At 38.7% G+C, this 27,895-nt stretch overlaps 7 protein-coding genes across 7 annotated transcripts; 3 read left to right on the top strand and 4 right to left on the bottom strand.

The window, feature by feature from the left end:
• Position 1: 1 nt before the first annotated feature.
• On the top strand, positions 2-2,273 carry ATC70_004947 (uncharacterized protein; the record flags this gene model as incomplete). Its single annotated transcript, XM_064824246.1, has 8 exons — positions 2-222; positions 288-301; positions 364-384; positions 441-515; positions 574-746; positions 802-868; positions 922-1,189; positions 1,241-2,273. The coding sequence occupies 8 exons, from the start codon at positions 2-4 to the stop codon at positions 2,271-2,273; spliced, it is 1,872 nt and encodes a 623-aa protein (XP_064677182.1).
• A 203-nt stretch (positions 2,274-2,476) lies between these two features.
• ATC70_004946 (uncharacterized protein) lies at positions 2,477-4,152 on the bottom strand (the record flags this gene model as incomplete). The annotated part of the gene is made up of 2 exons (XM_064824245.1): positions 2,477-3,908; positions 3,956-4,152. The coding sequence occupies 2 exons, from the start codon at positions 4,150-4,152 to the stop codon at positions 2,477-2,479; spliced, it is 1,629 nt and encodes a 542-aa protein (XP_064677181.1).
• A 305-nt stretch (positions 4,153-4,457) lies between these two features.
• Positions 4,458-6,312, bottom strand: kes1_4 (Oxysterol-binding protein 4; the record flags this gene model as incomplete). The annotated part of the gene is made up of 3 exons (XM_064824244.1): positions 4,458-4,616; positions 4,672-5,880; positions 5,998-6,312. The coding sequence occupies 3 exons, from the start codon at positions 6,310-6,312 to the stop codon at positions 4,458-4,460; spliced, it is 1,683 nt and encodes a 560-aa protein (XP_064677180.1).
• An 827-nt stretch (positions 6,313-7,139) lies between these two features.
• Positions 7,140-8,365, top strand: RPL23A_1 (60S ribosomal protein L23A; the record flags this gene model as incomplete). Its single annotated transcript, XM_064824243.1, has 3 exons — positions 7,140-7,181; positions 7,237-7,294; positions 7,359-8,365. The coding sequence occupies 3 exons, from the start codon at positions 7,140-7,142 to the stop codon at positions 8,363-8,365; spliced, it is 1,107 nt and encodes a 368-aa protein (XP_064677179.1).
• Positions 8,366-8,511: 146 nt separating this feature from the next.
• Positions 8,512-9,015, top strand: ATC70_004943 (uncharacterized protein; the record flags this gene model as incomplete). The annotated part of the gene is made up of 2 exons (XM_064824242.1): positions 8,512-8,569; positions 8,630-9,015. The coding sequence occupies 2 exons, from the start codon at positions 8,512-8,514 to the stop codon at positions 9,013-9,015; spliced, it is 444 nt and encodes a 147-aa protein (XP_064677178.1).
• A 1,407-nt stretch (positions 9,016-10,422) lies between these two features.
• Positions 10,423-12,011, bottom strand: ATG1_1 (Serine/threonine-protein kinase; the record flags this gene model as incomplete). The annotated part of the gene is made up of 2 exons (XM_064824241.1): positions 10,423-10,632; positions 10,689-12,011. 2 exons carry the CDS (start codon positions 12,009-12,011, stop codon positions 10,423-10,425), a joined length of 1,533 nt encoding a protein of 510 aa, XP_064677177.1.
• Positions 12,012-21,581: 9,570 nt separating this feature from the next.
• On the bottom strand, positions 21,582-22,214 carry ATC70_004941 (uncharacterized protein; the record flags this gene model as incomplete). The annotated part of the gene is made up of 1 exon (XM_064824240.1): positions 21,582-22,214. One exon carries the CDS (start codon positions 22,212-22,214, stop codon positions 21,582-21,584), a length of 633 nt encoding a protein of 210 aa, XP_064677176.1.
• Between the last annotated feature and the right edge of the window lie 5,681 nt (positions 22,215-27,895).

Below are 27,895 nucleotides of genomic sequence, written 5' to 3'. Positions count from 1 at the left end.
AATGACTCGGATAGAGCGAAACTTGCCCGATGTATATAACGAACCTCATTTATTTGACCCGCCGAGCAATGCATACGACAATAATCAAGACGACGAAGCAAGAGCACCAATGCTGCCTTCAGTAGCAGCTAACACACTTGCAAACTCTGACAATAACGAATCTTACATCCGTGGACCTACTAATACTCTCAAAATTATATTCTTGACGCTCTGTTTGGCAGGGTAAGATGATTTTGTCATAAACTAATGCAATAATGCTGATATATCTTGCTTCTCGTCAATCACAGGCTTCAGTTTACATGTAAGAATAATGAAATAAGCTGTTATATACATTGGATTCTAAACATTTATTTTCAAAAATAGGGACAGTAGAGATGGCTTATGGTAAATTGCAGACTAGTTGAAGTAGTGTAGCATGAATCTGATTTGAAAGCGCTTAGGTACACCATACTTGCTCTCGCTGGGCTTATCGAAATCATATATGTCACTGGTGTGGATTGCTGGACCATTATCAGGTAATTTATATCGTTTTCTAGATTCCTATACGATTATACTCAATTCTGGCATATGTAGGTCTCATCATGCAACCCATAGTCGGGGTTATCTCTGATGGCTGTAGATCAAAATGGGGACGACGAAGGCCATTCTTGGTTGGAGGCAGCATCATTGTGGTGTTGAGTTTGTTGGCAATCGGATGGACTCGAGAGCTTACACGGCTTTTGACTAATTCAGAGGAGGGAGACACGGTAGGATGTTTATATGTTTACATGCGAAGGGACAAATGTTGATCTATGGATCTAGTTCAAGACGGTGTCGATTATCATTGCCATTGCGTCAATCTACGCTTTGGATTTCAGTGTGAATTGTGGTATGAAAATGTGGATAGTTTTTGCAGAACGAGTGTATTAAAACTAGGTCTAGTTCAAGCATCTTGTAGAGCATTAATTGTCGATTCGTTACCATCGTCGCAACAAGAGGATGGCACTGCGTGGGCAGGAAGAATGGTTGGGTTAGGGAACGTAGCTGGCTATTTTATGGGATATGCCGACCTGGTTCGAGTGTTTCCTTTCTTTGGAAATACCCAGTTGAAAGTGCTCTGCGTCTTTGCTACCATTGTACTTTTGGGCTGTGATTTCATCACATGTTATGCAGTGAAAGAGAAAGTGTTCAATGTTGATTATACCAACGGGTGGGTTCCGGATCAGTACATGGTTTATATTATCACTAACATTTGCAACAGATCTAGAAAGAAGAGATCTCCTTTTGCACTATTTTCAGACATTTTTCGAAACATTTGGCATCTCCCCAAGCCAATTCAGCGCATTTGTAACGTGCAATTCTTTGCTTGGATAGGGTGGTTTCCATTTCTTTTCTATTCCACCACCTGGGTCGCAGAAATCTACAACAACTCGTCATTAGGCGACGACACTGTACAGGATAAAGTGGGTCAAGCCACACGAGCTGGGTCGTTTGCATTCCTAGTGTACTCTTTGGTGTCCTTGTCCTCTTCATTTGTGATACCATTGTTTGTATCGCCATCCTCAACGAAATACGAACAGGAGAATAGTATTTACACCTTTCGGCTGTTCGGGAAAAGAGAGTTCAAGTTGTCTTGTCTCTCTTACCTGAAACTCTCGTTCTTGACACTTCCGCGTGCATGGACATTGAGCCATTTCATATTCTGCATATGTATGTTGTCCACCATTTTCGTCTCTGATGTTACAGCAGCGGCAATCGTCATTGGATTTTGTGGCCTCAGTTGGGCTATTTCCATGTGGGCACCCTTCTCCTTGCTTGGAGAATACATCTCGGAACAAGAAGCGAATTTGGGTAGCAATGGAGAGCAGCCCAATGGCTTTCATTATCACCCGGAGATGATGGCGTCGAGAACTAGTATAGGCGGCGTTGGCATCATTGGCACAGAACCAGCTATATACCACCCCGTGTCTACTGAGGAGGAAGATATTGAGATGCTGGGTATCAAGCAGCCAGATCAACAAGAACATGCTCAGACAAATGGAGAGACAAGCGAAGCTCCAAGTATACCAAGCCAGTCTGACAACAACCCACCTGCTGCTGGTGTGCTCTTGGGGATTCACAACATGTACATTGTTCTCCCTCAGTTTCTGGTGACATTTCTTAGTAGTATTGTATTTCGCATTCTAGAAAGTAGTGAAGGGTCCACTGATACCATTGGCATTATATTACGAGTTGGTGCTGTGATGGCTGGTGTAGCTGGTTTCATCAGTTTGAAGATTGGAAACGAGTGCTAGACTGAATAAATTACAACTTTTGCTTGTCAAATGAACCCTCCATTTCTTACATTTAATTACGTGAATTACAGGATCAGAGCATAATCAACGTGTTTATTTGCAAGATTTTTTTTTTTCGCGTATATATATATATTTACATTACAAACAGATTGCTTGCTTTAACTGTATTTTACATTTCATGGTGAATAAATAAACAGAAGAAATTAGTGTCTGTGCTTTTCATAACCCTTAACGATATCTTCTAAAGATCTGCCTTTCGTTTCAGGCAAGAAGATCAAGGTAAACGTAAAGGCGATGGCAGCAATGACAGCAAAAATGGCAAAAGAATAACCAGCGATACGAGCGAATATGACGGGAAAACATTGACCGATGACAAAGTTCATTGTCCAGTTAATGCAAGTAGCAATGGCACCGACAGCCGAAGAAGCGTAGGTGGGAGTCAATTCAGAAGTAAGCAACCAAGGAATGGGTCCAATACCGATGGCAAATGAAGCGACGTACAAGAACACAGAGACAACCAAGAGAGCGGGAATCTGGTACACGTAACCAATGACCAACAAAACGGAAAACAGACAAGCGCCAAAATTAGCAATCAATAGCAATGGACGACGACCCATACGGTCGATCAATGCAACAGCTACAGCCGTCATGACAAAGTTGACAACGGTGGTGACAATGGCCATGTACTTTGACATATTGGCATCAAATGCCAAGTTGAAAATGGTAGTCGAGTAGTACATGACAGCATTGATACCCACCAATTGCTGGAAAGCGTGCAAAAGAATGACAGTGATGGCAATGCGACGAATGACAGGATCAGTAAAGATTTGGACAACTCCCATCGTATCATGTTGAGTTATGGGGGCAACGACTTCACCAGATGAGTTGTCAAAGTCATCATCAGCATGTGATACAGGTTGAGACGTTGTCAAATGATCTGTGTCTTTGACAGCATCTGGATGATCAGTGGGCACGGTAGCAGCAGCAGGACGAGGGGGAGAAGTGGGGACAGCAACACCTTCAGTTTCTTCAATGTGCTTCTTGTCTTCTTCTGGAGCAGGGCCTTGGTAGTGGGTCATTGATTGAGCAGCAGCAGTACCATAGTAGCCTTCGACCATGCCATAGAATTCTCTGTCGACATTAAGATCGCCTCTTAACTTTTGCAAAGAATGTTTGGCATCTTCTATTCTGTTTACAGAAATGAGGTAGCGTGGGGTTTCAACGCATGTGGACATCAAGAAGAACTGAGCAATTGCAGGAATGGCGACAATAGCATAATTCACACGCCAGAGAGGAACATCTGCTAAGGGTAGGCCTATAACAGAGGATAGCAGGATACCAATAACGATAAAAAACTGATTGCAAGTGCCCATAGCACCTCGAGCTTTGATAGAGGACACTTCTCCAATGTAGGTTGGAATAGACAAAGAGCCCATACCACAGCCTAAACCACAAAGGATACGACCAATGATGAACATGGCTTCATGCACTGAACATCCAATCAAGATACCACCAGTAATGTAGCCTAAATTGTTGAGAACAATAGCCTTTCTTCGGCCCACTTTGGTCTGGAGAGGACCAGCAGAGAGACCACCAATAAGACCACCAACGCAGAACGAGGCAACAGCAAAACCCCTATATCAAATGTCAGCCAGAGCCTCCTATATAAATGCACCACATACCATAGTGCGTTGTCCATTGGCAGACAATCTGGAAACGACTTGTTGTAGACATGCGCATTGCCATTAGGACAATTGTGTGTGATTTCACCGGGAACATTGGGCGAACCAATGACCCAGCCATTACTGAAGGAGCCCAAGCATGCTACGAACACACAGTAGAGCATGTATTTGGGAAATTTTGCACTATACGAATCCATTTTTTTCTGAAGAAAGCAAAACGAACAAAAAGGATAATGGCATCTGTAGAGTGGATCAGATCAAGATATGGCCTATCCGGTGAAACCCTGGAAAATTTAGTTTTGGTTTCAATTACAATTTGCAAACGAGATCAACAAATCATTCTTTAGTCACTCACAAGGAATATTATGCAAAAAAAAAAAAAAAAAGAGGGAATGTTTTGATTAAAAATAATACAAAAAGGGTGAGAAATGCTAAGAATATATATATGAAATAATAATAGAAATATCGAATAAATTATAAAAGTAAGTAAAAAGTTAGAAGGCTAAGATAGTTGTGGATCAAAATTGCTGGTTGTAATGCTGTCTTTTCTATTGTGAAAGGCGCTCATGAGAGGGAAGCTATTGTGTGTGGTGGGGGTTGCCGTGCTGGTGGTGGTGATGGTAGCCGAGGTGGTCGCAACGGGGGTATTTTGACGCACGCCCTAAACCAATAAACATTAAATTCTTGCCTGTAAACAAAAACTACACATCACTTACCAATGGGTTCTTGCTAAATGACAAACGAATACCGCCCTTGACTGAATTGCTGAGAGGGTTGCCATGGAGATCTTGCAGTGCCTGTGCAGCATAAATAGCATCATCGAATTCAACAAAACACATGGGCCCGTTCGATTTGTTGCGGAAGGACAATCGCTTGTAACCTGGACATTTGGAGAACATGCTTCTCAACTCATCTTCGTTGGTATTGGGGGGCAAGTTGCCCACATACAACGTGTTGCAAGGTGGATTCTGATCTGCTGGATTTGAGCTGCCGACCAACATGCCACCTAAGCTTCTATAGCTTGTGGTAGGTGACAAAATGCCTGGTGGAGGCGGAGGAGATGAAGATTTGGGTGGTGTAGACAGTGAGTTGAGAGGATGGAATCGTGTGATGATAGGTTCATGATGGTGATGATGCAATTGTTGTTGTTGATAAAAATTGTTATTTTCCTCCATGACTCTGGCCAAACCTGTTGATGTAGAGCTGGATGGTGGAGATGCAATGCTAGTATTGGAAATTGGTGTAGTACTGTTTATTGTGGATGTTGTATTTGTTGCTGTATTAATCGTGTTGCTGGGTGTATTGTGATTTGCGGAAAAGAAGGAATTCATTGCTTGAAATGTACGGTCTGCGGTAGGTGTAGATTTTGAAAGATAATCAACATCATAGTTATTGGTAGGTGTAAATCTGCCATTACTCGGGTTGAATCGACTGGTAGAAAGGGAAGGCTTCACAAATAGATCCACTGATCTGGCATCTACCGATTGTGATCTTGCAATGAAAGATGCATCAAGTGGAGGCGACATGAGATCAGAGTAAAAGTCGGGATAGCCATCATTAGACATGAATTCATTGGGAACTGAATGAGGAACTGAATAAAAGGCTTCATAAGCTGCAGAAGATGAGTTGGGAAAGCGAGCAGTCGAAGGGGATTGTGCTTGTGCTTGTGCTTGTGCTTGTTGTTGCTGCTGTTGCTGTTGCTGTTGCTGTTGCTGTTGTTGCTGCTGCAAAATTTGGAACTGTTGAAGCTGCTGTGTTTGTTGTTGCAATTGTTGTTCGTTTAGTAGACCTCTTTTAGTGTGTAGATTCTTTTTAGCCATCTCTGCCTTAAGCATACAGCCCTTTTCAGCATCTACTTTACGACCGTTCAAGATATCCCGAGCATCCATGGCCTCTTTTCGTGTACGAAATTTAGCGAATCCAATCTAGATTGTGGAGACAAATGTTAGATCTCAGTTTTCTACTCCACAGTGGCACTATCCACATCCCGGTTCTTCATCATCCCACTCTCTCCCCCCCACTTCCCAGTGTATTAAACTCACTATTTGCTTTCTGCCAGTGCTGTTGTTCATCATATAATCATCTTCTCCATCCTTGGAGGGCACCTTCAGAGTGGCTGCTTCGAAACCAGGGGAAAACATAAACATATTCTGGAATTCACGCTCTTGCATGTCCTCTGGAAATCCAACGACAAATATAGTCGAAATCTCCTCTTTCGTGGGTGAAATAAGACCATCTAATTGCTGCTGCTGCTGTTGGAGCAAAATGCTATTGCTGTTATTGTTATTCATTAGTACATTGAAAAATGATGTATTCAAAGGAGTGGGTGATAGAGGTGTTGTAGGTGTTTGACTCATACTATCCCTAGAAAAAATAATATAGAAAAAAACGTGGGGAAAAAGGGAACTCTGATAAAAATATTAGTAATAGCCTAGAAAAAACGAAATGTGTGCTTACCAAAAGAAAAAGAAGATCAAAATCACTCTTTTTTTTTTCTTTTTTTTTAAAAAAAAAAACGATAAAGATGGATTTGCCTTTTCTTTATCAGTTGTTGTGTGATTTGGTACCTTTACTCTTATGAGAAATAAAAAATAAAAGTGGGAAAATAAGGAAAAGAGGGCCAGATATATCAGTTGTATAACAAAACTATACAATCTCACTTTCAAATAATACAAAACACGAGGCAAATGGCAAGACTTGTCCTGATTGAAGCACACGTGACACTATTTGCGTGTACATGGCCAGATCAAAGTCGTGCTGTCGACATGCATTCTCGATCTGCCATGTATCTTTGGTAATCTGTCACCATGGAAGCCCAATTCCTGCTTTGGTAGACTCATGGAGCCCAATGTGACACATTCAAGTCAAATCAAGAGGAATATATGGCTTTAATTACACATATCCCAATGCCCTTGAATTCAATTATGGCTCATATGAATGTGTGTAATGTGAGATGATATATTGTGCATGATTTAAAGTTGGTGCAAAACTTTATATGTTTATGAAATGCACAATAATTACATCTACTACCACAAAAGAATGTAATAATATTAAAAAAGGGTCAAATATGTAAAATGAAATTCGCAGGGGCACAGAAACAAGGATACATGATAGAATAAGAGATGCTTATTTACTTTTTTTTTTTTTCATCTCTTTCTCTTTCGACTCAACATTCATCCCAAAAATGATGTATACTTCTCAGCCTAGACCCATCGCAGTATTCAATGTACTTGTATTTCTTTGATTGCATCGTTCCAGCTCGATATTAACATGTGCAGCAGGATTCATGCTTTGTCGATGTTGATTTATCCGAAGATGTCAAAATTCGAAACAATGAAGGTATTTTCTCATCAAGGCAGTCAGAGCGAATAAATGAATCTAATCCTCGGAAACAATATGATAGTGATTCAAAGGCCATGCCAGCAAATTGTTACAATGGAATCAGAGCCCACTATGTCTATTTGGAAAGCGGCTGAAATGGGTAATATGGCCGCATTGACATATTTTATTTACAACCATTCATCACAGCAGCAACAAAAACAACAACTGGATGATTCAGCAGAGCCCAGCATAACTCAGCTTTTGAATTCTCGAGATCCAAATACAGAATGCACATTGATCTATCTGATAGTAGCAAACAATCCGAACCCTGTTGAGCCACTTCGATTACTACTGGAGCAAGGAGCTGATGCAACCGCCCGCAATATCTACAATGTACAAGCGATCCATGCTCTTTTTCTTCGATGTCCTGAGCCATTAGAACCATTACAGCTCTTATTAGATTATGACGCCGACCCAAATGCTCGAGATGGTGATGGTTGGACACCTATTCATTATGCTGCACGATTTTGCAAATCGCCAAAACCCATCTTGGAGCTACTAATCAAAGCCGGTGCAGATGTCAATGCAGAGGATGCTAGCCATAAAACGCCATTATTTTGTCTATTAGCGAATGGCGACCATAGTCTAACGCTGGACTGGCTGATTCATACAGCCAAAGCAAACATCAAGATCAAGGGCGATTTTCTGGATGGACAGACTCGACGCACAAAGCAGGGATCACTCATACTACAAGCCGCTAAATACGGTCGTTTATCATCATTGCGTATTCTAATCAGTTCAGCTTCAGCGATGGAAAGCCTTGAAACAATTTTGACAAAAGACGAATTGGTTTTAGCCATTGACGTGGTGCGAGAACAGCTGGTTAAAGTTACAGAACGGGATACTATCGAAAAACTAGGGCTGATGATTATGATATTGGAAAACTTGATACAGAAATTTTACAACCAGAAACAGGTTGAGAAGGATTCGCCACAGCTAGAGGAAGGTCAAGAGCAAGAAGCGAATGGGTTAAAACGGAAGCCAAGTCTGCTAAAGAGAATAGGAAGCCTATCTTGGAGACAAAAGTAAGCATCTCCTCTTTAAAGATGTGCCAATAAACCTCTTTTACATCACTATTGCGGGCATGAATTGATGAAACAGGCTTAAATTTTTCAGTGAATATATAAAGAGAATCTACTAGAAATTTGCTTTCTCTCCTTGTAACTCTATTCAGAATGACAGACCCTATAAACATGCAACCATCCACATCTAATCATTTTAGCGCAGATAGAGGTAGACGAAGCAGCTGCTGCTCTCACTGTGAGCACTCTCCAAGCAATTTCGCATCAATAGTAAATGAATTTGAGCCCCAAACATTATCATTAACACCACCTCTTGAAAATGTGTATTTTAAAGAGCAAAACCAGCCTTTCTCCTGCATATATTTGCTGAATTTGTTTTTGGCTCCTGACATGACTCGATACCTTGCGGAAACAAGCATTTCAGATGATGTCTACTCCTTACCTGTTCATTTACAAACGCTCATCTGTGAAGCAAGAATGGAGGTATTGGTATCCAAGCAAAACAATCACCCTTTAGAGGGAAACGCTATAAAACGATTGGAAAAGGTGCGAGAGTACATCAAAAGCGTCGCTAATTATGACACAGCTGCCATTATCAACACCTTGAGCGAACTCATCCGCGATGAAGATGAAATGTCCATCATCTTGGAGCAGTAATACCTTGATTCTATTCTATTGCACTCTTGTAAATTATTCATAATAGTACATATCCAATATATTCCAAATCAATAAAAACCTTATATTGCTTTTCATTGATGTAATTTGCTACTTTTGCAATCATGACATAAGTGATCCAAAACTACGGTAAGCAAATGCAATTTCGTCAAATCAGATCACTTTAGGTTTCGAGACAAATGATTTCATGGTGAACGATATGTCGACACACATTACAAGATAATGATACTGTATGGGGCTCAAACTCGTTGAGAATACAGCATCAGACCCTTTTAGTGCACGAGCGAACATTACCAGTTACATTAATACTTATTTCGCATCAAATTCGTATTTGGCTGAGCAATAATAATAAATATTTGCTGATATAAAAATTAAAACAAAAGCGTAGCAGATAAAGTAGACTATGCCATAGCATTTTTTTAATTCGCAACCTCCTCCTGGATGATAGATTCAAAAAGCAGCGATTTGTCTTTATGGCAAGGGAGGCAATCAGTCTGTCAGCAAGCGGCCGCCGCAGAAATCGGTTTACGCTCCACTCCATTTCTCGCTCGAAGTAGAAATATTCAATTGATTTTCGACTTCTTTAAACTATTTTGCTAGATTCGACTATATAGACTGTGTTGATTATCCCATACTCCTTTAAGCTTCCTTGAAGTACTTTTCAAGGCGCATCCAATGGTGCTTATTATGAGAGGTGTTTTGAACAAGCTTATCGAGTAATGCTGAGAAATATGAAATGAGGCTTTCGCCTAAAATGTAGAGATTTTATATAGGAAAGCTTCACAACAGTGATTTCAGGGGTTGCGTTGGATCGATAGAAGTATTTTGATTTAACACATACCATAGTAAAAGTCTTCATTATCAAGGTCGAAAACGCGATCGTTTGATTTTCGATGAAAAGCATGAGGGGTACCTCATGCTTTTTGGTCGAATTTTGGCCATATTTTCTTGGTCCCCAAAAAGTTGAGTAACAGTATCTGCCAGATAAGAGCAATTGTTTGGTGCCATTTTGACAATCTAAAACGGCGTTGAATGCGAGAAAATACAGCCCACATGCGCACAGATTTTGCTGTATCAGGGACACCAAGGGTTGAAAAGTGTTGATATCTGTATGCTATTTGCCCATAAATGAAGTCTTTACGTGTATATGGATGTAGAGCATCACATAAGAGTCAGGCCCACAGATAACATGAAGCGTTTTCATGTATAAATGGAGGATCAAAATGAAAGTAGCAGTATCCTGATAAAATACGCAAGTGCATTTCAAACTCAAAGTGCAATGCTATAATCGCCATTGAAAGATGTCCTGTTTAGACATCTATTGGTGTATGCGAGTACATATCTTTATGAGCAATTACTTTTTATTTGGATACTATATGATACATGGCTCTATTGTTCGTCTTCCTCCTCCTCCTCTTCTTCTTCATCTTCTTGATCTAATTTTCTCTTATTACGTCTCTCCTCCATGAATTTATCCACAACAAGTGTATACATTTCGTTGTGTAATGATTTCGACTTTAAATGATGTTCATTCAAACGCATCAGTTCTGCTTGAAGTGCATTGACTTGATTCTGTAAACCAGCACTCGAATCATCGGTCTATATCAATGTACAAATCAGCCACTCGGTAGTCTTTCTAATAATACACCACTCACCTTCATGTCTCTAATGGCATTGGACGCTTTTTGAATAGGCTTCAACTCTGTTGTAAGAGAAGAGTAAGCAGGACCAGATTCCACCAGGTGCTGATGAGCATTCAAGTCAATGCTTGTGTTTTGAATCGTCTGTTGACTGGCATCACGATGCTCCTCCTCTGTTGTAGGCATAGCACGCTTCAATTGTTTCCAGGGCATTGGAATGATGTTTTGAGTGGGGGCATCTGGATGTAATTCAATAGGTCGCAAAAAGCAAGCGACATGGCTGACAGGGCCCTTGTGTGATTCAAATTTGCGTAAAGGCTGTCTACTCAACACATCCCACACAATGCAATTGCCGTCCTCTGCACCAGAGATCAAGATGGTGCCATCGAATGATAAAGTAAGTGAGTTGATTTCGCCTGTATGTCCGATAAACACAGATCCCAACATGGCAGATTTTCCTTGATCGCCTGTCATGTTAGGTGTGGTTGACTTGATACCAATAGATTCGACTCGACTCATGCCGCCCAAACTCTCTACAGTGTTGATCTTGTAAGATTGATCCTGACGACGTTTGTATAAATCCACAGAATAAATTTTGTCTTCACAGGCAGCAAAAATAGTGGTTTCTGAAGGATCCATAATGACACTCGACACAGCTTTGGGGAATAAAAAGGTAGTTAAAAGCTGGCCTGTAGCAAGATCCCAGAGTTTGACAGTATGATCCAAGCTTGCTGTACACACACGAGCACCTGATAGATTACCGTTGCCGATATAGATATCAGATACAGGTAAGGTATGGTCAGACCAAGAGTATAATGGGGCGGGACGAGCTGTAATATCCTCATATCCATCGGCACTGACAGGCGAAAGAAGATGTGCCAATAGCCAAACATTGACAGCGGCATCTTCACTAGCAGTTAGTAATGTGGAATCGTCATTACTGAATGCAAGGCGAGTGATGCGACGGTAGTGAGCTTCGAATACACGCATTAAATGTCCAGTAGGCACATGCCATAAATACACTTTTCCACTGACAGTGGCAGCAGCCAAGTATTGACCTTGGTGCGAAGATGCAACGCTGACCATCTTTTCAGCAGTATTCATTTTATGGAGTACTTGATCGCGCTGCCATTGATAGACGTTGAGAATAGCACGATCAGTTTGAGCAGTGACAATGGAACCGATCTGAAAGCTGGCGCCAGGTTTTGACACTAGTGCGAGGCCGCCCTTCTGCGACATGCTTTGCTTGAATGAAAACAAGCTGGATCCAGATCGAATGTCCCAGACATAGATGGTGTTGTCTGTGTTAGATGCTGATAATGCGACTTCAGTTGCCATGGTGAAGATGATGATTGACAGAAAAAATAAATTTGCATTGGGGATGGTTTATTGCAAAATGTCAATCAGCCAGCCACTTGAGTATGAAAAGCAGTCTGTGAGACAACTACAATGTCGTCCCCTCTGGCATGCCATCATTGCCATGATGGAAAGAGGCATTACTCCCTAGGTAAACGTTAGGTTATGAAAGCCCTTCCGTTTTGTTCAGCCAAACCAAAACTTGTTGTACACAAGTGGGCCAAATTATTGAAAAAGAGTGTAGATTGTGGATTCAGACAATGGTAAATCCAATGTGACAAGGGGACAGGCCCTTTGTCTTTTTTTTGCTCTCTAGAGTACAGCGGAGAGAAAGCCAAAGAGCTTGAAAACTTGAAGATTTTGGATATCTGCTATACTGAAGACTCAAAAAACCAATGTTGATGTCAGTAGTAAGGGTGCAAGCTTCTCCTTCAGAATATCACAAATAAACAATATGACAAGCACTACAGATATATGATTCTCCTTGAATATAGGAAACAAATTCCATTGAATCAGCATGTTGTATTCTCATTGTTGTACTAGCTTATAGTATTGATAAAACCAAGCCGCAATAGATTGTTTTTATCACCACTTGAAAGTATGAAGATTGCATCCATGAAGTGCCTTGTTGACAATTATGATTTTACTGGCATTGATTGTGTTTGAATGCTGATCTCGCCTCAAAAGAAGCCATTAAAGGGCCAACAAGAAGCTCCTAAAGAGTAGGAAACCTTACGCTCAAGCCTTTAATGAAACTCTTGCTATTGATAAATTTAGTAAGATATGATAGAAACCTATTAGAGAAAGGGAGCTACATATCAATCCTCCCACTTTTATTGATGCTGTAATAAGTTACTGTTCGATTCACTATTACTTACGAGCGTTGTATAATATAGAACAATAAGGATGATACATCCTAAAGTACGATTTCTATACAGTATATGTTTTGTAGTAGTAGTTGGATATTTATAGTCATTGTTTGCAAACATACAATCTCATAGGATAGGATAGATCCTGTTTATTACATGTATTTAAATTTAGAGGCTTTGGAAATTGAGAGTGGCTATATATGTGGGTTACAATGCATTGAACGATACAGCTGTCAGATAGAAAACTGTCATTGTATGTCGTTCTGATATCAATCACATTTTGTTGTTTGGATCCTCTTTACTAAAAGGCTTTACTGGGTACTTTTTTAAGATTCAGGCCAGTTGAAAAGGCTGGAATATTCGTTTGGTCATCTTGTGCCACTAACAAATCTGTTTTACAGCATCAAAGGCGATGACTAATATACCGTTTTGACCATGTCCTATAACTCAGGCGATCGACCAAATATTGCACGAAACTGACCAGGCTAAATCTATTCAAAATTTATAAGAAAATTCAGTGTTTTAGCGAAACTTTAGATTGAACACGCCAGTGAACATCAATCCAACTTCGACTTGGGCGGTAGCAGAAATTTTCATCATCGTAGTCAGTGAACAATATAGCACTCCCAAACTTGAATTGCTCTCAACAATGTAAAGGGGTCCATTGCAAAATATCATACTTTCTAGTGCACATATTATCTAAGATTGACTGGTGAGCAGTCATTTCTTGAAATATCATATAGATGTAAATAATCCCTTCCATTTTCACTAGCTTGTTGCAACTTGCACCAACCACAGGTATTGCAAAACATTCAGACGCACACCGAGAAAATGTCAAGTTACAAGGCACTTGAGAGCCGCATCCGTGTGGATTATCGTATCAAGCAAGTAGAAAATAGGTTCATTATAAGAAGTTACATTGCTTTTTTGGATTAGCTGTACCGTATACGAAACTCTAATGACAGTGCATGCACCTCATTTAGTTCATCTAAATTGTCTATGAAGACACATTTAATATTTTTTTTTTGCTACTATAATAGTTGCATTAGAAATTATACTAATATAAACAAGTTCCTGCATTACCTTCGGATATCTATTAAATCAGCAGTATTGGAGATCAACCTCAAAATCAAAAAACATTTTGTACATCCAGGTCCTCAGGTGAAAAAAATTAGAATCATATAAAACTAAAATATGTTGTAGAATAATGATATTGGAGCAATTTCTAAGTGGAAACATTATATTGGAAATGCATACTTCATGAGATAATCAACCTTGGAGATGCTACTTTTAAACAGGGGAATGTACGTACTTTAAATCGAAAGGCTTATTATTCTTGAATAAAGCAGGCCACAGTTGTCTAGTCTTAACAACAAGATTTTTCAACATGTCAAGTATCTATTGATAGCTTGAAACCAGCAAGTTAATATGGCCCTTTTCGTTCGCTCCAATTTTTAAAACGCTTGGTCAAATATACACTTATGTGATTTACACCAGTGGAAGGTCAACGGAGCTTCAATTTTTAATTTTCTGAACGAGGATCCATAGGATTCCGAAATATATCGACCTTAAAAGTACGCGTTTCTTGATAGTAAGCACCCATTCAAACTTATATGAAACTTGTAGAGAATTCAAAGGAGAATACAATGGTATTTATATCAAGTGTCTGGTGTACATTGTTCACCAGATATTTGGTACGATTGTTTTTGTAATTTTTGACTGTTTTCTAAAGATTAATCAATATCTCTCATCAAAACATTTTGTTAAGCATTACCAAACATTATAGATCAAAAAATTTCCTATCGAATGAGCTATTGTTTGAAGCTCTAGCATAAATCTATCATGAGATACTGACGATCTTGTCCTGACTAAAAAAAAAGGTCACCAGATTTTTTGCTTGCTATCACAGGCAGATTTTGAACAAATATCCATGATTTTGCACGATACTCTTTTTTGACCATATCTCGACAAATACTGACTGGATTTGCACAAAACAGAGATCATTCAATAGCTCTACATAATATCCATTATAATGTGCTAGTTTTAGATGCCAGAGGTACCCTCCCTTTATGAATTCGTTTAAAATCTTATATTTGACTACAAGCAAAGACTTTTCAAAACTCAAAAAATATATCTATAAAAAGCATACTATCGTATAGAGAATTGAAAGGGAAACAAAGGATACTAAGCTTCAAGCTCAGGTAGACTTGATAAATTCAGCAGTACAGTTCCTTAAAAGTTGATTATTATTTTTTCTCATTACTCATCGACGTCGTTCACAGTAACCTCAAGTCAAACAGGTCTCAGCCAAGTAAGATACCGTCTAGACTTGCTACTGAATTCCCACCTAACACTTCATCTCTTCAAGGAAACTAACCACAAAAAACTCGGATGCCACAGCATTGGAAATAATAATCTAATCAATACTGACATGTTCCACAAACTGTTGCATAGCTCTTGAAATTTAATGATTTTACAAAGACGTAAAACTAGTAGATTACTGTCAATAGAAATCAACGAGTCTTAATTGTACGTAAAGCGAAAAATTCTTCTATTTCAGTACAAAAAGAAGAGTCTTTACACGTTTGAATTTAGCTTACAGCGTTAGTGATGATAGAGTGCAATAGGTGCTGCTGCTATTGCGATGTCCGGCAAATGTTGTTGACGTTTGATTAGAGAGGTAATAAATTCAAAAGCACCGGCTATAATAAGAACCAGTCTAAGTAACCCTGACAAGGCTTGGATAAGCTATTATAGCAATCAAAGCAGTTGTAATGCAACATTATTGAAAATAGAAGGCGAGGTGTGATATTAGCTACAGTTAGTTGTTTATCCTGGTCTAGAGCGCTGTGCAATTGTAATATCTAGGTATTGTTCACGAACTCAAATGTTTTCTACTGAACTGTTTTCATTGAGACATGAACAGTGTTCATTCTGAAGAACATCACAAATATTGTTGTAAATGTATGATAAGTACGTGAGAATGGGTATAGATTTTTATTCGGTAAGAATCAGATAAAAGAAGAGGAAAAGGAAGAGTGAATATCCACTGCTGTTTATAATTATTTATGAATTGCTTACGCATCCGTCTAGAATGGTGTACTCATACTAAGTTTTACTGTCAATTCTTCACTTACGCTGAATGGTAATTATTTCAGATGTAGATGGTCAGTCTAAATGTCTTTAGTTGCTTTTTGCAACGTTAACTACTTACATTTTTTATCTGATATCTTTTGATATATAAAGAATGACTTACTGAAACTCAGCTTATGTTGATACATGATGAATTTGTAATAATAAGTCGATGAAAATAATCAGTTGTCAACTGTATTTAAAACGAAAAGCAAAAAGTTTCTTTATTACAAGGCATCTAACAAGCTTAAATATGATATATCCCTGGTCAATGACTACTATGTTGAGATGGTATATAAATAGCAGGCCACCACTGGGATCTTATGGATTGTTGGTATAGCTTGTTGAGAGGCCACCTAAGTTGATATGTTTCATGTAATGCAAGTGGATCTCGACATCTTGACATTAAGGAGATTGAATCTATTGTAGTTCCTGAGGCACCCTTGCACACACAATTGACTGGACTTGTAAACATAGATGTGATGTGATACGATGATAAACATCATCTATGTTGCTACACTGTAGAAAGTGGCTTGAGGAGAAAGTGAATGTACCGTAAGTTGCATGCTTGTATGCAACAATACAGTTAATTTACATATGCTCCATATGTGCATAGGTTATTACTGAATTCAGTCTACGATATTGTGATTTAGAAACAGTTATATGAGTGAATACAACAAGTATGATTATGCACTTTTATTTCCATTTTATTAAACTTTTATTATTACAATAGACAATATCTTATTAAATAGCAAACCAGCAGAAAATTAACTAGTTGTAGACCTTCGTTGTTTCAACCTCTTAGCCAATCAGATTGCTTGAAAACTCCGCTGACCTAAAAAAAATTTTGCGAGGGTTTCCCCCTGTTTTGATGTGAGGCAAAATTTTAAGCTCAGCTATATAGCAGTATAGCAGATGCTATCATCAAATTTCCCTCAGGTGCTAGAGCATGCCTTACTTACACCACCTAGCTTTTAAATTCTGGCATTGAGACTCTCAATCATCACTAAAGTAAGTAGCGATAACCAAGTGGAGGCGGCCTATCTACCTCCTAGCCTCGGATAAAGTCTTGTTGAGCTTCAGGGATAGGCACATCCACACAACGTAAAAAAAGATATGCTTCAAAAGAAACATAAAAAAAAAGAAGAAAAGAACATATTACTATAGGAGTATAGTAGTATGTAGGCAAAAAAAAGGACACTCACGCGAAGTGGGTTAAAGAAAAGTATAACAAATACAACATCAGAGATGTTTAAAAGAGCTCATTGTTGTTGCAACAAAAATGCATACATGAGCATCGTGCATGGCAGTAATAGTCGGATGTAAAGCAACACAAACACGCACAACAGCTGCAAAAGCAACAGTGGTATTATAAGTTTGCGATACAACATAATGACTAATGTTGTTTCATGTAAAGCTACAGAGGAAACATTACCAACAAAAGAAAAAGAAGAAAAAGAAAAAGAAAAAGTGCAACAACGCAAACATCATGAATGCATTATTACGAGAAAGGAAGCAATAATATAAACGTTCAAAGAAGGTTTACATCATTGCGACCAGAAGAAAGAACATACTTACCACTTACCACAGCCATAAATACACCAGAATAGTATGGGCAATTACCGGAGACAGACTAGAGAACAAGCATGCACCAAGTATAGTAGACCAGAAAAGACCAGATGAGCAGCAGCAACACTAGTACCATAGACAAACTAAAGAACGAACGCCATCAGCAGAGAGCAGACAAAGACCAAAGAAGTTACTTACCACTTATCACCGCCACAGATAGACCAGAGAACGAGCATGCACCAAGTATAGTAGACCGGGAAAGACCAAATGGGTAGCAGCAACACCAGCACCATAGAAAAACTAAAGAACGAATACCATCAGAAGAGAGCACACAAACACCAAAGAACTTACCACTTATCGCCACCACAGATAGAGATATTACGCAATTACCGGGTATGGACCAGAGAACGAGCATGCGCCAAATACAGTAGACCAGGAAAGACCGGATTAGCAGCAGCAGCAATACCAGCGCCATAGAAACACCGAAGAATGAACGACATCAGAGACCAGACGAAGACCAAAGAAGCAACCACCAGATATGATAAGCCAAAGAAGCAAACAGTAGAGATAGCAGAGACGTAATGGCAGCACCACCCACGTCAACCAGACAAAAAGAATCATCAAAGCCTAATAAATAAATTCAATTAGTGTTAATTCTAAGTCTTCCAGTGCTCGTTATCGAATGGTACTTAATATATTCCACTTCAAAGAAGCAGTATTAAGTTCTTTCAACGGTACATGACAGTGTTATCAGAAGCTAGAGTGTTATTATCAATCAAACGGTTTTCAAAACCACCATGGTTTGATACTGAACGCGTTTTGCAAAAAAGGAAAAAAAACGGGGGTATGGGAGTATGAGAGGGCGCCCTACCCGACGTCACAACCAGTAAATCTAATCTCAGTCTTTTGCAGCGGCAGCCATAGTTGCGGTAATTTAATATGAATTTGTGCTGTGGATATTTTCGTGTTCAAACTTGTCTTGATCTGACATCTTTTAAACGTTTTTGCTAAACTTGACTATGAAAACTGTCGATATCACACCCAGCTTTCTAATATACTTTTAAAGGAATAGAGAAGCCGCATCGAATGGTGTTGATTACATTTAGCTTTCAGACCGAAAATAATGAGCAATTTGCAAAAGTATGAAAACATGTTTTTTGGCAAAATGTCGAAGTCTTATATAGGAAAATCTCACAGAAAGTGTTTCCAGTGTTGCATCTCATTTTTACAATCAACTTGATTTCATATGTATCTTAGGAAAAGTCTCCATTTTTGGGATGAAAAACGCGATCGTTTGATTTTCAAGAATATTCCCTTGCTAATACTCATGAAAAAACAATGATTTTCATGAATTTGCAATGACCAAAAAAAAATTGAGATAAAGCATCAGTAAGTAAAGCGCAACCAAGGGGAGTCGTTTAGCTCTATTCCAAGCGTCCAAAATGCTTTTTGGCATAACTTATTCGAGTTGAAAAATGACTACATTTGGACAGAATTCGACCTAAAAATATGGTATAGCGGGCTGTGTTGCCGAACAAGTAGATAAACTACAGTGCTTTATAGTTACTAGGATTTTCTGCGTTGCAAAAACCCAGATTTGTATCTTGAAATGTGAGATTACAGTGATTTAAAGGCTCGAGCATCAATGACATTATACAGACTTGAATCTAGTACTACACAGCAGTATACTAGGCACAGGATTCTCCCAGCATCAAATGTCCCGCCAAACATGCAATGTAAATCATTGATTTCCATCATATATGTTTCAATGTTTTCATCATAGTTTGATATCTTCTACCTAACATCCAAGACTCCGGAGATGCAAAGGTATTTTCGGTTTTGAGGTTTGGGCCATCCGAAATTTGGTTTTGCAATTCCGTTAATGCTAGAGCTCTGACAACAGCATGTTCCTATAGCAAAATCTTGCAAGGAAAGCAATAGTATAGTTGGATCTTAGATCGGATGGTGCTGCAGTGAAATCAGGTTTGAATAGATTTCACAAAAAAAAATAAAGCAATAGTAAAATACAATAGAAATCAACTGTATTTTATTTGTGTATAAAATGAACTGAAGATCTTGGAATTGAGTAAAAAAAATAAGAGTATTTATACATTTGCAACTAGCTTGTAGGATTAGTGATGATAGAGAGCAATAGGTTCTGCTATTGCGATATATGGCAAATGTTGTTGATGTTTGATTTAAAGTGGTAATCAATGCAAGAGCACTGGCCATAAGGGTCGATTTGAGTAACCTTGATGGGCTTGGGTGAGCTATCGTCATAGCATGAATTAATGTAATCTTGATGGTTTAAAGTGTGATGTTTGTTATTGAAGTATGGAATCCTTTATCTGGGATATTGTGCAACTATGGCGGCAGGGCATAGTTGTCATATTTGAATATGCTTGTTATTGATTTGATTTTATTTGGATAAAGATACCATCACTTATTACGACCATCATGGGTGTGATTGAATACACTGTGCTCAGGAGTGATTCATTCACACGATGTGCGATATAAGCATGCATCTTTACTTCAGTATTTTTAAATGGTTCTTTGATGTACATTTGAGCGCTTTCATTAATAGATCCAAATAGCATGAATTTGAATGAGTGCTATTTGATGAACTTTGGTTTTCAATTAAGTTGCGTTTGGGTGGCTATTTCATTACAGGTGCGTTGCTGATCAAATACAAATGATTCCAAACGTAAACGGTTATGAACAACGATATACGTATAAAAGCTACTGTTGAAAGCTGTTGTAATTGCAAACGATTAAAAGTAAAAGATCCATGAATTAGGTGTTGCGTTGTAGTGAAAAATTGGTTATATCTTGGTGAAGATTTCCTAAAAAGTCAAAAGTGTGTTACGTATCGTAACAGCTTTTGAGTAATAAACTTCTTATAAATACTTCTTGATTACGAGCGACTAGAAGTAAGAGATCAATGGAATTGATACTGGAGAATGCTGTGCAAAACTACTTTGTGAAAGCTTGCTTTGTTGTGTTGTCGTGGCAGAGATTCGAATCTAAACTGCTCATTTTACGAAAAAGGAGAAAGAGCTATTCCAATCTCTATACTGACGCCAAAGCTTTTATATCAGGGTCATTTTGTGTTTACATTGAAGGGTTGCTATACATCTAGAGTGAATTCCAGTTACTACGTTCGTTGTCGAACAATTAAGTGAGGAAAATGTAGTAAATGAACCATTATTGTGGAATTTGAGACTTTATAGACTAAAATTCACGGAAAAAAAAGAATAAAAAAACGGTAATGTCAACTTGATAAAGGTATGTTTTATTATCACACTGACAGGTGTAAAGTAAACTGAAGTATCTCTACTGGCCAGGTAGATGATCCTTCTTATATACTATAACAATGGATAAAAGTTCTATTAATTAGATTAACAAATAAGTCAACTCAGATCAACTAATGTCTAATCATGCTAAAAGACAACTCCAGCAAGCTAATCATGATTTAGCTCTGTCTGGATGAATAATTAGACTCTCATCCGAAGTACCCTGATCTATCCTTTCTATAAGGATAATTAATATCGATCTAGTAGCATGTATTTGATAGGTACAGTCTTCTTAGTCTACATTAATAGTACATATCTGAGTGTATATCGCTAAGCATACATCTTTAGCATGTATCTGGATATATGACATGTCTATAGCATATCGTATGCATGTCTATAGCATGATGTCTCATATATATAGTACAAGTCTGTAGTACATAAAGTATCTGTAGCTAGTATCACAGATATAAGCATGTGTCTTATAGCGTGTATCATAAAGTGCACATCTGAAGCAACAAGCTCATATTGCATTAATCTTGATGTCTATCCAGATATGGCAAACATCCGTAGTCAATGTCGGAATACAAGTATAAGTCTGTAGCGCCATCCATGTCCGTGGTGCCATCTATAGCCTATATCTTATATAGTATGAATCTTATAGTACTAGCGTATCTGAAGTCCATATCTTCTTATAGTATAAATCGATATCGTACATCTAATCCAGTGTACATACAGTTTATATCATCTAAATCTGGTAACTGGATGAACTGTCGGAATGCAGATCGTAGTGGATGTATTCCACAGGTGGCATCGCCCGGGTAGGATAAAAAACCCCTCAAATAGGTACCGTCTTCCAGGGTAATGCCGTCGTTGATGAGTGTGGTGCGTCCTACACACTCAGGCAGCCACATTGTCTCGAGGAAAGTATGGCCAAAATAATGTTTTGGTTTGCTACGGCAACCAAGAAAGTCTTCATAAAGTTCAGAGTTGGTTGTAGCTTCATTGAACTTGAGAACGGCCTTGTTCAATAGATTACGATCTTTGACAGGTTCCAGATCGATGAAAACCGAATCCTCCTCGATCCCCTTGAGGAATGGACGTATGGCGGCCGTAGGTCCTGAAGAGGCCTCTCCATTGATGGCCTGCTGAGATGCCTCTGTCTCCGTAACTGGTCGTTGGATGTGCGTAGGGTTGAAAGAAACAATGGATTGCTGTTGCTTGTTGTTGCCTTTGCGTTTTGAGCCGACTACATGAGTCCACAGCAGTGGGATCTCAGCGTCGGGTTGCGAGGGAGAACGATGTTTATGGCTAGTGTCAAACATATTTACAGGATTCGCAAAAGACGCAAAAACGTTTAAAAGATGTCAGATCAGGCCAAGTTTGAACACGAAAATACCCACTGCACAAATTCAAATTAGATTGCCACAGGTACTGCGGCTGCCACGGCAGAAGGCTAAGACCAAATCTACTGGCCGTGACGTCGGATAGGGCGCATTCTAATTTTCCCATACCACCGTTTTTTTTTTCTCTTTTTGCAAGACGTGTTTAGCATCAACCCATAGTCGTTTTGGAAATCATTTGATTGACAATAACATTCTAGCTTCCGATAACCCTGTCTTGCACTGTTGGAAAAACTTGATTCTGCTTCTTTGAAGTGGAATATGCTAGGTACCATTCGGTAACGAGCACTGGAAGGCGTATAATTAACACTAATTGAGTTTGTTTTTTATTAGGTATTAGTATTTTTTTGCTTGTATGAGTGAGTGCTGCTGCTATTACTTCTCTGCAATCTCTGCTGCCTGCTTCTTTGGTTTATCATGTCTGGTTGTTGCTTCTTGTTTGGTCTTTGTCTGGTCTTTGCTGGTGGCGTTCGTTCTTTGGTTTTTGTCTCGTCTCTGGTGTCGTTGCTGCTGCTGCTACTAATATGGTCTTTCCTGGTCTACTGTCTTTGATGCATGATTTTCTTCTGGTTTATCTCTGGTGATTGCCTATTCTTTGGTCTATCTGTGGCTATGGTAAGTGGTAAGTATCATTTTTTCTTCTGGTCGCAATGATAAAAGGCTTCTTTGAACGTTGGTATTATTGTTTCCTCTCCCATGATATTGCATGCATGTTTTTTTGTTGCGCTTTGTTGCGTTTTTTTTTTCTTTTGCTGGTTGTGTTTCCTTTGTGGCTTCACATGAGACAACATTAGTCATTATGTTGTATTGCAAACTTATAATACCACTGTTGCTTTTGCAGCTGTTGTGCGTGTTTGTGTTGCTTTACATCCGACTATTACTGCCATGCACGATGCTCATGTATGCATTTTTGTTGCAACAACAATGAGCTCTTTTAAACATCTCTGATGTTGTATTTGTTATACTTTTCTTTAACCCACTTCGCGTGAGTGTCCTTTTTTTTGCCTACATACTACTATACTCCTATAGTAATATGTTCTTTTCTTCTTTTTTTTTATGTTTCTTTTGAAGCATATCTTTTTTTACGTTGTGTGGATGTGCCTATCCCTGAAGCTCAACAAGACTTTATCCGAGGCTAGGAGGTAGATAGGCCGCCTCCACTTGGTTATCGCTACTTACTTTAGTGATGATTGAGAGTCTCAATGCCAGAATTTAAAAGCTAGGTGGTGTAAGTAAGGCATGCTCTAGCACCTGAGGGAAATTTGATGATAGCATCTGCTATACTGCTATATAGCTGAGCTTAAAATTTTGCCTCACATCAAAACAGGGGGAAACCCTCGCAAAATTTTTTTTAGGTCAGCGGAGTTTTCAAGCAATCTGATTGGCTAAGAGGTTGAAACAACGAAGGTCTACAACTAGTTAATTTTCTGCTGGTTTGCTATTTAATAAGATATTGTCTATTGTAATAATAAAAGTTTAATAAAATGGAAATAAAAGTGCATAATCATACTTGTTGTATTCACTCATATAACTGTTTCTAAATCACAATATCGTAGACTGAATTCAGTAATAACCTATGCACATATGGAGCATATGTAAATTAACTGTATTGTTGCATACAAGCATGCAACTTACGGTACATTCACTTTCTCCTCAAGCCACTTTCTACAGTGTAGCAACATAGATGATGTTTATCATCGTATCACATCACATCTATGTTTACAAGTCCAGTCAATTGTGTGTGCAAGGGTGCCTCAGGAACTACAATAGATTCAATCTCCTTAATGTCAAGATGTCGAGATCCACTTGCATTACATGAAACATATCGACTTAGGTGGCCTCTCAACAAGCTATACCAACAATCCATAAGATCCCAGTGGTGGCCTGCTATTTATATACCATCTCAACATAGTAGTCATTGACCAGGGATATATCATATTTAAGCTTGTTAGATGCCTTGTAATAAAGAAACTTTTTGCTTTTCGTTTTAAATACAGTTGACAACTGATTATTTTCATCGACTTATTATTACGAATTCATCACCAAGGTGTAAACTTGCTTCACCCATCACAAGATCATCGACACGCTCAAGTCGCCTTCATCTCCGGATCATAGGGTTGACCCCTACTCTCGTCGGCAATAAAGCTTGTGATCATCCCGTAGCATGACCAATGGATTTGTCCCGCAGTCTACTCATGATTATGAGGCGGTGATCCTACTCAGTCCCTACAAAGTAGGTTTTCGGCACTATGTAATCAATAGGTTAGTCAACATGGCTCATACGTCCAACAAGATAATGACTTACTCGCACAGTTCACCAAAGTCTGCATGTATCAAAGATAGTGTGGCCTTTTTCTAGCATGGACCAAGAGACGTAGAGAGGACCATGGATTTGTAAGGCATTGTATGTAGCAGTAGTAGAGGCCAATAGACAGCAGAGTGTTTGATTTATGTGACCATATGTAGAGAGTGAGAGCCCGAACATCTTGTAGAGCGTTTGTTTGTATGGAGTATTTTGCTTTTTGTAAAGAGAAGGAAACGCTGTTGAAACAAACCTCTATTTATATCCTTCTCATCGGCTTTCATGTGAGTCTAGTATCCTTGCCACACTCAAATTTGTTTCCTTTTACTTTTCTCCACAATATGCTTATTTAGGAACGCGAGAGTAGTACCATTTTGACGTTTGACACTTGCTCTATTTGATCGGCTTCGTCCGACGCTTCCAACTATTTTCTGTCGAGTTATATCCATTTTGCTATTTCAAAAAGCCCTTTTTCCACTTTCACAAGAAACGAGTTCCCCCATCTCTTCCTAGATGTAATCAACAGACAGCTTTTCATGGGCTCATTCTCATCAAAAAGTAAACAAAAAATGTCATTTGACTCTGAAAAAAATGCTCGATTAAGTAATCTTTCTCTACTTTCTTAATTTCTTTCCGTAAAATCATACGGTTCTCGGTCCATCTCTCTTATTACTTGTATTCGCCATAAACTGTCCATCTAATTGGGCAATACAGGATGATAAGGTTGGCTTACTTGTCGTTTTACATCACCTCGGAACCAGTGTAATTGATTCTGTCCCAAGAGACAAGTGTACACCTCGGAAAACAAGAGTATTATCATATGAATATTACTGCGGCAGTCTCCATGGAATGGAACATAATTGATTGTTTTCGAACCAGTGCAAGTCATCTTGTTTCAACTACCATGGTTGCTGTCAATGATATCAATCAAGTGTTCGCACTACTAGATATCATCAATATGCCCACATTTACATAGTGAGTTGGTCATTCCCATGTATCATTCCTGCAACCAGTTGTAGTTCTTGTATCAAGAGTATTCATCTCATAAAGAGTCAACACATTTCATGTCATTCTTTTAGGAACTGTCTTCTTTTAGAAGGTACTAGGATCATGTAAAATCAAAATAATTCATTTGCTAGGCAAAGTTAAGCTTTAAAAAAATCACATGTAAACAAGTAAACAAAAAGGACATGAATTGAAGAGAGATAAGCAAGTAAATGGTCAATTTGTGGTCAAAGAGAGGATATTTTATTAGAAAGTATGTACACCATTAGAAAGCAAGTCGCTTGAGGAATCCAGTGGTACTATTTTCAGGGTTCAAGGTAAAGTACACATCGCGAAATTCTTCAAACAAGACCGTGGGATTTCCAAAAGAGGGAGGTTTCTGAATTGAACTCCACCTCTCTTCTCCTGCAAAATCCCTTTGTCTGTATGCTATTCTGTTGTTTTGGATCATGTCACGCTCATCCTATGTCACCATCCTGTCGTTTTCGGGTCTCACGTTGAGTGCGCTATCCATTTGGGAAGGAGTCTCGCTTTCTCGTAGAATCGTTCCGGTGGGTATCATCACCGTTATATGATAGGGCTTTGAGCAATCAAGGAGAGTCTTCTTTTAGCCAGCCAAAAAGGATTACAATCCCGCTCGACATTCTATCACAGTTCGTTGATTTTTGATCCTTTTGCGACTTGATCGACTCATTTTACCAAATTCGACTATGAAAGTTGTAGTGATCATCCTTTACAGCCTTAAGCTATCTAGAAGAACTTTTCAAGGAGCATTCAATGGTGTTAGGTAAAACATATGCTTTGATTGAACTTGTTGAACAATTTATCAAATTATGAATTGTCGTTTTTGGCGAAAATGCCGAGATTTTATGTATGAAGGTCTCACAAACATAGTTTCAGTGGTTGCTTTGAACTGAAAGAAACATTTTGAACTAATATATACCATAGTAAAAGTCTTCGTTTTCGTAATAAAAAATGCGATCGTTTAATTTTTGATGAAACCCATGAGGTACCCCTCATGCTTTCTGGCGATGTTTTCGAAATCCCAAAAAAATGCTCAAAGGTGTCCGTAAGTAACCGCTAGGTGAGAGCAACTGTTTGGTGCTATTTTGATGGTCTAAAACAGCTTCAAACACGAGAAAATGCGATTCAAATGCACGCAGTTTTTGCTGTGCTTTGTATAGTTTTGGGTAATAAAAGACAATACAAGTATGCTGTTTGCCGGAATATGAAGTACTTGTGTGTATTCGGATGTAAAACATTGGATAAGAGTTAGATCCACAGGTAATATGAAGGATTCTCATGCGTAAGTGGAGGGTTAAGATAAAAGTAGCAGTATTTTGATGAGATAAGCAAGAACGGTTGGCAGCGTGAGCTGCCGCTGCGCAGGTTGATTCTCACCGAAGCGAAGCAAAGGTAGAGAGCCATCCGAAGCATAATCACTCGTATATTATAATGCAAAATGCTGCTCTATCATTCCAGATGATCATTGAAAAGTATGGTAATGTGATAATGATACGGTTAAGGTCGTGCTTTTTGGCATCCTATATAGCGTGATATTCAGTCATTCTACCAATATATGTTAGTGTTTCACTTTATAGATTTCAATAATTGCAAGTGAGTCATTTATGTACGATCTGCAACTGTGCATCTGGCGTTTCAACAATGTCCCACGCTTATATCAATGGAAAGAACTAATATGCGTACAGTCAGCATACTTGTATTGTCTTTTATTACCCAAAACTATTATGCAAAACACAGCAAAAACTGCGTGCATTTGAATCGCATTTTCTCGTGTTTGAAGCTGTTTTAGACCATCAAAATAGCACCAAGCAATAGCTTTCATCTAGCACTAACTTACTGACACCTTTGCTCAACTTTTTTGGGATCTCGAAAATATGGACAAAATTTGGCCAAAAAGCATGAGGTACCTCTCATGGTTTTCATCGAAAATCAAACGGTCGCGTTTTTGACCTTGATAATGGAGACTTTTACTATGGTACATATTGAATCAAAATGCTTCTCTCGATACAAAGCAACCCCTAAAACCACTTTTATGAGGATGTCATATACAAAATATGGATATTGTTGCTAAAAACTTCATTTCAAATTCTATCAAATTACTCAATAGCTTCATTCAAAACACCTGTTACAATCGGTACCTTGGAAGCGCCTTGAAAAGTACTCCAAGAATGTATTAAGAAGCTTAGGGTGATCATCAAAATTATATAGTCGAATCTCACAAAATAGTTCAATCAAGTCGACAAAAGACAAAAGTTGGCCAATCTTGAGCAGA

The sequence above is a fragment of the Mucor velutinosus genome (genome assembly GCF_035048745.1).
Source record: "Mucor velutinosus strain NIH1002 chromosome Unknown tig00001542, whole genome shotgun sequence".
Taxonomy (NCBI): Eukaryota; Fungi; Mucoromycota; class Mucoromycetes; order Mucorales; family Mucoraceae; genus Mucor; species Mucor velutinosus.
This window is presented reverse-complemented; position numbering and strand designations above follow the sequence as displayed.